This window comes from Castanea sativa, chromosome 5 (genome assembly GCF_040712315.1).
Source record: "Castanea sativa cultivar Marrone di Chiusa Pesio chromosome 5, ASM4071231v1".
Lineage (NCBI taxonomy): Eukaryota > Viridiplantae > Streptophyta > Magnoliopsida > Fagales > Fagaceae > Castanea > Castanea sativa.
Window position 1 is genome coordinate 46,242,457 of NC_134017.1, and position 11,622 is coordinate 46,254,078.

The window sequence follows — 11,622 nt, forward strand, 5'->3', positions numbered from 1 at the left end:
TTAATATCCTTTCTAAAGTAAGAACAGGTCGAGCAGCAGAACTCTCATTTTCAAAGTAAAAGAAGAGATCAACTAAAAACAAAGCAAGCTTGTGAAGCAACTAAGGCAAGGGTGTGAAGCAGCTTTTTCTCCAAACCAAAAGATCTAAGTTCTCTAAAAACAAAATATCTTTTGGTTATTTATTTATTTATTTTATATTGGGTTTCTTTCTTGTTTTCCTATCTTGCTGGGAAAGATAGGGATATTACTTCTTCAAATGCCATAGTAGATGTTTGAAACACATTTCTCTTTTATAAACTACATTGATGTTATGAATTTGTTTAAAATAATATTTCAATTACCATATTTTTTTTTTTTGTTCCATTTAGTAAAAATCCTATTTGTTGACTTTGTTATAGACAAAGAATTCTATTAGTAGAATTATACTAGATTAGAATCACTTTTTTCCCCCAAAGAGGAATGGAATCACTAATTTTTAAAAGTTTAGATTAAGATTTTTTATTTATTTTACTTTTACTTGAATAAGACAATAATCAATCAATCAATATATATGTATAGCCAGGGGATTGTAGATGAATTAGCACTTTTCCATGTAAAAAGTGCTTGAGGGTTTAAGAATGGGAGGAGGAAGGGTTCGAGTTGCAGGTTTAGTAGCTTATTATAATTATTTAAAAATATATATATATATATACACACACACACACACACACACACTTATGCAATAGAGTATAAGGTTTTGCCATGTGGTACATTTTTTGATATTTCATTTACTTAGTTTATTGACTTAGCCAATGAAATAAATGCATATATTAAATATTTATAGTTGTGCATTAATTATTTGTAAGTGCAAAATTGCACCTGGCCCCAAGAACAGTTACGGGCTCAGGCCCAATGAGCCTTAAACAATATGATTTGTAGAGCGTGGGCTTGAAACCCAGGTTAGAAGTGTTTGAGGATTAAATGACAAGCCAAAGATGGTAAACACTTGAAAACAACAATGAATACTGTAAATCAACCTGCTCGGACGTAAGCCGAGAACTGTTCTTATATTATTTCTCTCTCTTTTTTCTCTTTCTTTTAGGTTACAAAGAAGAGGGGATCCCCATTTCTGTTCTAAGTTGCTCATTAAATACTCCTCTTTTTGATACTTGGTACACGTGTTGCCCCAACTCCCCCTTAGCCTAGATATTTCTTTTCTCAGTGCCTTTGAATAGTAACCAGAAGTTTCCCTTCCACTGTTCAGGTGTCACTTCCCCATTAATGCGGCCAGGGTGGTAGGTGCAGGGTCTTTAATGTGGAGGTGACAGCCTTTATCCTTGGTGTTTCTCTAACATCGGTGCTTCTAGGACATTCAAGGGTTTACCCCTTTTATCCATTGGTTTTAACCATGTCATTGCCTAACGTTTATCATGAAGTCCCGGGTTCTCCGGTGTCCGTCCGAAGAGAAATTCACCCTCGGCTGGATCCTCGGCGTATGGGCCGACCCGTAGTACTAACAAGTTCTAAACTCAAGAGCAGGTCGGCATTCCTTAGCACGGCCCAAAGGCCCATATCTCCATCGGGGTCTTTTTACTTCCCACATTATTTATACTAAATGAATTTATATGATTATTTTATAAAATTTATATAAAAACTAATTTTATTTGAAATAATAATTATTAATTTAAAATACGACATTCTTCCTCATAATTTAAAATATTTAATAAATACATATTTTTTATTAATTATTTTAAGTGGTGCACTAATTATTTAAGTATTATGAAATTTTGATGTTATTTTTTCTAAGATTTATACGAGAAAAAATTCATTTAAAATATGATATTCTTGCTCAAATTTAGTTCCTTTTAATATAGTTGAAACAAATTAGACGAAAAGGAAAAAAATGACACATAATCAAAATGTTAAAAGAAAAATTATTGAAGAATATTTACATTTTTATTTTATCAAAATGATATTTGGATTCTTGAATAGGCATGAAACATGCCTATATCAATCATTATATCATACAATTTTAAAAATTTTTTAAAATTGAAACAAATTAGAATAAAAGGAAAAAAAATGACACAATCAAAAAGTTTTAAAAAATTATTGAAAAATATTTGCATTTTTATTTTATCAAAATGATATTTCGATTATTGAATAGGCGTGAAACATGCCTATTATCAATCACTATATCATACAATTTTTAAATTTTTAAACACATTGTATGTTCAAATCACACTCTTATTGTCTTTCGATTTTATCTATAAAATAAGATACTAAAGATTACAATTTTTTGCTATAAAAATTATTGAAATATTGAAGGAAACTAATAACAAGTACATACTGTGCGGGAAGTCGACTAGTTTCAATAAAATAGGAAATCTCATCTTGCAAGAAATGAAAGAATAATCACCTTAAATCAGAGGAAATATGCATTAGAGATTTTACAAGACATAAGTTTGATTGGTTCTAAACCAGTTAACACTCTAATGGAGTAGAATCTTCATCTCTCCAAGGAAGATGAAGGAAGGCCAATTGCAGACTCAAGTCAATATAGAAAATTGATTGGTAGGCTTTTATATTTGACTTTAACAAGGCCAGATGTTACATATGCGCCTAGAAGACCACATTTGAAAGCTGCTCATAGAGTTTTTCGATGTGTAAAAGTTCTCCTGGCAAAGGACTTTTCTTTCATGCTAAGTCAGACTTTCAAGTTAAGGGCTTTTGTGATGCTGACTCTCACTGCCTTCTCAGTCGTAGACTAGGCTGGTGATCCTTTTGATCGTCATTCCACAAAAGGTCTTCTTGTGTTCCTTGGTCCTTCTCCTATTACTTGGTATTCCAAGAAACAGACCACTGTTGCTAGTTCTTCCATTGAAGCTGAGTATCGTGCTTTGGCTACTACTGCTGCGGAGGTGTCTTGGCTGCGCATTCTTTTCTAAGAATTGCATATTTTTCTCTCACATGTTCCTGTTTTGTGGTGTGATAATGCTTTAGCAATTGCCTTCTCTGCCAATCTTGTGTTTCATTCTCGCACGAAACACATTGAGGTTGACTATCACTATGTTCGTGAGAAGGTGTTGCATCGTGATTTATGTGCGTGTTTTGTTTCAGGCAAGGACAACCTCGCTGATATGTTCACCAAGCCCTTGCCTTCTCCCTCTTTTCTCCTTCAACGTCGCAAACTCCTATTGGATGCCTCTCCTAGTTGTTTGAAGGGGATGTTAGTGTTCGTGGTAGTTCTAATTCAAAGAAACTAAAGCAGGATGACAATGGTTGAATTACACACAGTGGGCGTGAGGTTGAAGATGATCAAATTGGGGGTTATTGTTGGTGTTTCAAACATAAAGTGCAATGCACCGTTTCACTTAACACACTGCGCACCATTTTATGTGACAGTTATTTAAGCTTCTGAAGGTAGAAATGATGTCGTCTTGATTGTGGATTGGAGTTGTTGGTTCTGGCACCAAATTCAGTTATTGTTCTGGTGTAGATTCTGTTATAATTCCGCATAGTTTGGATTATTGGTTATTCAGTTAGATAGGCTCAGTGTATTATAAATATACTTGTACTCCCAGCCTTATCATTATGCAAAAGATATAGATTTTCTCTTTTGTCAATTTCTCTCTCTCGTTCTTTCTCTTTCTCTCATTTTCTATTCCTTTCTATCAATCTTTCTCACTTCACAAACAAATCTTACCTTGCTCTACATCTAGGTTTTTAACTCTGTGATTGTGTTACACAAAACAAAAAGGATTTCTTCAAAGAGCTATTAGTTGTATATAAAACAGAGACCGTACATTTTATTAATTAATTTTTCTCATTCTTCATTTTCTAATCAATAAGATTAAGATTCAGTAAGAAAGCTATCATTTCTGTTAGGTTCTTAGATTTTAGGAACTAATGTATTAGAACTTCAATTTGTATATGTTGGCAAACCATGATAAAAACATTTAGTCTAGGTTTAGACTTGCTCAAAGGTTGGTTTTATATAAGGTTTGAATCGAGTAATTGCATGAATTCAATGGACAAATTCTGCAAGGCTCGATCAATCGAAAATTAGACTCGATCGATCGAATCTCGCAGAACAAGCGTTTTCTGCAATATTATCAAACTAGCCCAAGCCCATATGACATGTAGGGTTAAGTGCTTTATTTCAAGTATAAAAGGAAAGACCCTAGCTACGTTTTAGAAGTCTTTTGTTGAGTTGTGTGTTGAATCTTTTGTGAGATCTAGAGGTGTTTACCTTCATACATACACTTTGAACTATCAAGATCAAAATTCACATCAAGAACTTGATGGTTGTTTCCATTTCTGTATAAAGAACTTTAAAGAAGATCTTAAACCTTTGAATGGAGTCTCAAAGTCACAAGTAGGTGAACTTGTGGTTGCTGCAGATCAAGGAAAGAAATAGTCTGAGGACTCAGAGCTGTCATGTGGTCGTGGTAGTGGTAGTAAATTTTTTACACGAGGTAGTAATAGGATGTTAGTGGTCTAAATCATATTGTACAAACTTCAATTCTTTCATAGTGGATTTATTTTTATTTTAAAGATAGCTACGTTAAATTCTCCTTAAGTTTTTTACCGGTTTGGTTTTCCTAAGTCATCAGATCTTTGTATTATTTACTTTCCGCATTATTTTTTATTTTACACATATTTGTTTAACCTATACTTAATTAACAAACTCGTTAATAAACTTGGCTTATTATTAGGTTAAATGATAAGAACCTTCTAGTTCTTCAACTCACAATCTCACAGTTATGGTAGTTCTTAGAGAGAACTAGGCCTCTAATGATTCTTTCAAGGGAATCAACCTCTTAATTAGACTCTCAATGAGAAACTAATCGATTGCATTATCATTCTCATACCATCAGACTACAATCAGATCAACCTTTATACTTGGCTGATAATAGTCTAACAGAATTACAATTGGACTTGACAGTTAAGATAAAAATGTAGACGAATAGTTTCACAAATGCGAATTTGTATTGATGAATATGTGGTACAATTCTCTGTAATTACAAAAGAGTGATCCTCTGATTTGATCTCCTTAAAAGATTTGTTAATTGGAATTGTGGTAATATAATTTTGATTCGAACACAAGATATCCTTCAATTTGGCTGAGGAATGGATTGAAGATCTTTGAAACGGAATTACAATGAATTTGGCTATGAGCTTGTTAAAAATTCTTTGTTCTTTGTGTTCTTCATGTGTTCTTCATGTTTTTCGTGCGTTCTTCTTTTCTGAAGGTTTGTGATGGAAGTTCTTTAGGGCTTTAGAGGCTAGAATCCTTAGAGCTTCGCTAATTTGTGGTTTGTTGAGGTTTCTAGAGGCTTTTGAGCTTGATTTTAGTGACCTTTGAGATCTAGACAAGTAGTTTGGATGATTTTGCTTCGAATGTTGTTTATATTCGAGGTTGAAGTTTTTGAAGTTCCTGGAGGCTTCGGGGTTTGATTCCGGCAGAGCTTCTGGATTTCTGAACTCACGATATCTTTTTCTGTGTCTCTCCCAAATGTCTTAGGAAGGCTTCTATTTATAGGAGTTTGGGGGTGGGTGAGCGACACGTGGCGGAGTCTGATTGGTGACACATGTCACAGCCTGATTGGTTCGCTCATGTCATCGCTTATACGTGCTAGATTGCTTGTGTCATTGCTTACACATGCAGGGCTGCTTGTGTCATCGCTTACGCATGCTGATGCGTTTCATGCCTCTATTTCAATGACACTTGGCAAATTTTTATTGGTTTCTGAATAGTGATAACAAAACCTAGCAGCAGTACGTGGCGCTTTGTAATTGGTTGTATTTTGTGGACTTGGTAGTATGATATGTCAACTTGTGATAGGCCAGGAATTTTCCCTTTCTACAAAAAGTACTACCCAATTAAGCCAAGCCTAACTAACTAACAATGTACAAGTAAACTAATGCATCTAGTTATACACTTGCATATATCCAGTAGCCTAACATTAGATATTGTATTAAGGGGTCTAAAACTTAATAGTTTCTTAGGAAATCTCTATCTTGTGGCAACTGGCAAAATTCATGCATGTATGATGAGATGAAAATTTTAAAACAACTCTTGTAGAGCCACTTTACTAAATTATGGGCAACAAAATTTGACCTATAAGTATAATTTACCGTTCAACTAGTGAAAATTTTAAAACAACTCTAGTATCGTCTATGATATGTTTGATAGTTCAATAGGATCCGAGATTTCGAGCAAGATTTTTAAATTGGGAGAACGTGCATCTCCAAGTATTGTTTCTTGTGGCAATTCTATCTAAGTAAAGATTAAGTTTTTTTTTTTCCAAATGATATTTCCACTACAACTAAGTATGCTTTTTCATCACAAATGAGGTAATAACTGCATCGAAGTTCACTTTGACAAAAAGAGGGATGAGAGGGATGTTAAGAGATAGCCAGATCAAAAGAATTCCTTTAAAATGATTGAAATTGATAGTTTTTTTTTTATTATAATTTTTAATCTATTAATTAGATTTTAGATTAAATTACAAATTTAGTTCCTAACTTTTTTTTGGTGTCAATTTGACCCCTAATATTTCGAGTACATCAATTTATTCTTAACATTTTGGTATTGTGTCAAGTTAGTTCTTACCGTAAATAGATGGATGGATGGGATTTGGATCTTCTAGAGTTCCTAGGGTACTCTACCAAGTAGAGTTCATTAAATCCTAACCACTCTTTAATGATTTAATAGTCTAGATTTTGCCATGTCAGCATTTCATTAACAATCATCTTAATTGTTTTGTTTACAACATTATTTTATTATTTCAAGAATATTATTAATGAAATGCTGACATGGCAGAATCTAAACCATTAAATCATTAAAGAGTGGTTAGGATTTAATGAACTCTACTGGTAGAGTACCCTAAGAACTCTAGAGGATCTGAATCCGGATGGAAAATACTGATGTGATTAACTGTCAAAATAAAAAATAATTTTTTCACTATCAGATGACACATGTACTCTAATTAGGATTAAACTAAAAAAACCAGCTTAATGAAGTCTCATGGTTGGAATCAAACACGCCCCAACCCCAATCTGCTTCGCGTTTTGTAATCTATCAAATACCTAAAGCAAACAAACCGGAATGCAATTGCAAAATATGCGGACTACCCTTGATTCAATTCTTTTCATATACGTAATTATCTTTTAAATAATATCTATTCCGCCAAATCAGTAGCAACCAATTAGCTTACTTTAATCAAATAAATCTTCAAAATGGATATATAGATGCCTCTAAAATAAAAAATTTCCAAATCCAATGATTTGGCAAAAAAAAAAAAAAAAAAAAAAGAAAGAGAAAAAAAAAAAAGAGAAAAAGAAAAGAAAAAAGAAAAAGAAAAAGGAGAGTAGTTGAAGACTTGAAGCTGATGAGTAGTGGTCTCGAACATCAAGATATCTGCTTGTCTGGAAGAACATAAAATTCAATTCCAGTATTTCACCAAAACAAACATTGACGTCCTCCATTTTCAAATCACAACATTCAAGTTCAAACTAACCTCAAGTTGTTGCAAAAAGATGTAGTCCCATTTGATTTTCTGGAACAAATTCTTTGTGCTTCTCCTTGAAGGCGCTAATCGAATCAGTGCATGGGTTTCGACTCGGAGATCAGCCCCCCAACAGATATTGGAGAGGTATTTGTCTACAAAATAAATATTTTTTATTTTGTTTGTTACCCGCTTCAGCATTTTTCATCCACTACTTAATTGTATTGACTAATTTGACAGAATACCAAAAGGTTATATACTAAATTAGTGCATTTGAAAAATTAGAGACCAAATTAACACACAGAAAAAAATGTTAAGGACTAAATTTGTAATTTACCTAAATTTTATTACTAGTCAATTGGAAGTCTTTTTTATTTATCTATTACTTTTTAGTTCTTACTACTACGCAATTGGAATTCATGTCATGCGTGCATCAATCTATTAACTAATAGTTGTTTTCAATTAAATACATAAAATTATGTATATTTATTTTAAAATTTTATTTAGATCTCATTTTTAATCAATTAATAGTAATGATCATACTACGAGAAATGGTAGTAAGAATATGTAACTCGTAAATGTTTCTTCCTAGCTACTTTCACGTAAGATCAAATAATTTTTGTGGTAGGAATTAACCTTATCTCACGCCGTAGGTGGACTTGTCGTTAAAGTCATTATTTATTTATTTATGTTCAAACTTTCCATTCATCTCAATTGAGGATTTATGTGTCTACCAATCACTAAAATAGATAAAAATGTATTAAAATCTATGTACCAAAAAATGAATACCGAAATATTATTGAAGTCATTATTTTGTCTTCAGCATAGATGTGTTCATCCTTTTGAAACTATATATCTCATAACACTCTTATCTATTTTGGTAATTAGCATAAACATAAACCTCAAATTTAGATAAATAATTTTTTTTGAAATTTATTTACGATAAGAAAAACCCTCAAAACACGCACAAGAGATGAGATGAGTAAGAGAGCAATATATATAGCTTACATATTAAGTATTAACCATATATGCACCATTCATTGGTCCCATGTCATATACGTCAAGACTCAAGAGAACCCCCATAATTAATTATACATCACTACAAGGACAAGTGTCAACCAATCCCACGTGGTTTAAGAAATACATCCGACGGCTTAAAGTAGTCTCCTAGTGTAACCAAACCAATATCAACCGTTCCTTTTTCTAAGTCGGCACAAAAAGGTGTCGTTAGGTCTTTTCTTCCACTAACTATATATTTCTCCAAAAACCTTCTCAGAAACAGTACCAGTACCACAACACAACAAAAACCACATTCAATTTCTCTCAACCCCTCATCTCTCTCTCTCTCTCTCTCTCTCTCTCTCTCTCTCTCTCTCTGTGTCTTGAAAGTTAAACTGTAATGGCGTTTCGGATCTTAGAAAACGTGGAAATATGCAAGAAACAAGAGGGTTTCTTGGGGTCTTATTACAGCGGGAAGGTTTTGGCTGCTGTTGGAATAAATCGGTACATAGTGCGATACGAAACCCGGTGGACTGAATGTAAGACAAGGCAGTTGAGTGAAGTGGTTGATGCCGATGAAGTTAGGCCTTTGCCACCGACTATTTCATGCACCGACTTCTCCGTGTCTGACAAGATTGATGCGTACGTGAATAATGCTTGGTGGGTCGCAAAGGTTGTGCAGAGACTTGATGATGTTCGTTACTTCGTGCGCTTGGACACTAATGGAACTGAGTTTCTAGTCCCTTCATATAAACTTAGGATTCACCTTGATTGGCAAGATGGGAGATGGGTTTCGCCCCCCAACACCAACACCAACACCAACACCAATCCCAATACCAATACCATTGCCAATAGGTATGTGGGTTAATTAATTTTTCTTGTTTTCGATTTGATGTTTATATACACACATATATGCTTTTGTTACTTAATTTGCTTAATTTCTTTGGGGTTTTATTAATGGGTTGCTTGTTTGTTTGTTTTAATTATTATTATTTTTATTTCTATTTCTTTTTGGTTTTCTCTCATGTCTATCTATTCTTTATTGACTAGCTTTTGTCCTACTTTGAAACTTTTTAGATCTTATTCCAAGGTCATAGTCTTTATTACACAAATTTAATTTTGTAATTTTTGTATGTGGTAAATTGTGATTAATTTTTTGTTATTTTTATATAAATTTATTATTTTATCTTCACAACTCAGGTTGAGTTGTAACAAATAGCGTGTGAAAAAGTGTAGTCCTAGAATTATTAGTTTAAATTCTTGTAAATTGCTTGTATCACTTTAACTTTGGTAGACTTCTAGTATATTCTTCTCTCTCTTTTTCATCCTTCTTTTTCTCTTTAATAAAATTTGAAATCCATGCCAAGACCTATGTTGCAAGTAGCATATTTACACGCTATATTTCACTTTGGATGCTAATAAACCTTGGGTAAATCTCATGTATATTACCTTAATTAGAAATGTATTATGCAAATATGTATTGAATTTCTTCTATAAAAAAATTTATCTTAATTTAATTAACAAATCTAATGTCTTATAATTTGATATTGTTGCAAAGAAATGTTATACAATTAATTTGTCCCCCCAAAAAAAAAATGCTAATAAAAAATTCAATCTTTTGAAATAATAATAATATGTCCCATTCACATATCTAATATTGTCTTATGATTTTCTTGGTAGGATCGATCCTAAATTAGAATTCTGTTATCATATGTTTTATTCAACTAGATCGATTATTTTTTCAGGAAAAAAGAAAGTGCTTCTTTAAGTTACTCTTGTATTGGATCATCTAACTTTCTTCTTGAGTCTGTAATTTCAGAGTTTGCTTCCCAGTTTGTATGTACTTCTGAATTGGCAGTGGAGAGTGCTGGACATTTGAATTAACCAAATATATGTAGTTGACCATTGTAGATTTTAGAGTGTAGACATATATGCATATGCAGCATGCATGAAGCAGAAGGGCCTCAATTTGACCTGAGGGAAATTGAAAAAATTGAATCAATCTGTTTGCACCAGACGCAAAAGAATCTAATTCTTAAGCCCAATGAATTCCAGACCAGCCCTAATTGAACCCACATCTTAGTGTTGAAGGGTTTAATTGGTTATATTCTTTTCTTATGAACCAAAGGTTTGTTAAGTTTGCAAATCCTAGGTTCCATATTTGATGGGTTAGATTGGTTGAGACGTACAGATTTTTTTTGGTACTGATCGATAAAGACAAATTGCCTTCTTTACTCATCTACCATTGATGCACCAATAATTTAACATTTGTCATTTTCCTTATCATTTATTTGCATTGTTTACTTATCAAATATTCTCTGTGGACGATTTATAACTTGGATTTTAGTTAGGCCTTCCTCTTAATTAACCAAAATTGGTGACTTTTTTTTTTTTTTTTTTTCTTTTTTGTCAGGCCTTGAAACAAGTGATATATATAGCCAAGCAAGTGCAGGCGAGCATTGACTTCATATATATTAGGACTCCCATCATCAAAATTTTCCTTTCCGTATCTTTCACAGATCTATGACAATATGGGCTTGTCTGGTACGTGATGGTTTAGAAGTTAAAAACTTAAAACTCATTATAATGTTTCAGATTCTTCAGAATTTCCGTCTAGAATTATTACTAATTAGATTATATGTTTTTTTTTTTTTTTTTTAATGGAATGTCTTTTTTACTCCTGATATATAAATAAATATATATATATATTAACTGAATATCAAGATGAAGATTATACGTAGGCAATTGATAATTGAAAATGGATATTTTACTTCTAATATGTCCATGCGAACATATAATTATAGAGTCGCTTCAATTTACAACATTTTAGTACAATTTCCTCCACAGATGTTAGCCTTTAAATAGAAAAAGAAAAATGCGATATTCACGTGCTGAAATATGACTGGTCCTGTTAGCTAATATGGTGAAGATTGTCCTCTCATTAAAATTGCTTTATTCTTGATCTTTCATTGCTTGCAGCACTTTAAGCAATAATTCCAAAAATCCCTATTTGTCAATTTTCGATAGTGGCATCATTTTGTTCTTCAATTCTCAATTATTCCAGTACTTAACAATGGCCTTTATGGAAGCACAATAATCTCTGTAGAATCTCATTCACGCACTTGATATCATA

General features: G+C 32.7%; 1 protein-coding gene across 1 annotated transcript; it reads left to right on the forward strand.

Annotated features, from left to right (window-relative positions):
* Positions 1 to 8,884: 8,884 nt before the first annotated feature.
* On the forward strand, positions 8,885 to 11,150 carry LOC142633925 (protein AGENET DOMAIN (AGD)-CONTAINING P1-like). Its single transcript, XM_075808186.1, has 2 exons — positions 8,885 to 9,344; positions 10,903 to 11,150. Exons 1-2 carry the CDS (start codon positions 8,890 to 8,892, stop codon positions 10,907 to 10,909), a joined length of 462 nt encoding a protein of 153 aa, XP_075664301.1. The 5' UTR covers positions 8,885 to 8,889; the 3' UTR covers positions 10,910 to 11,150.
* Positions 11,151 to 11,622: the final 472 nt, after the last annotated feature.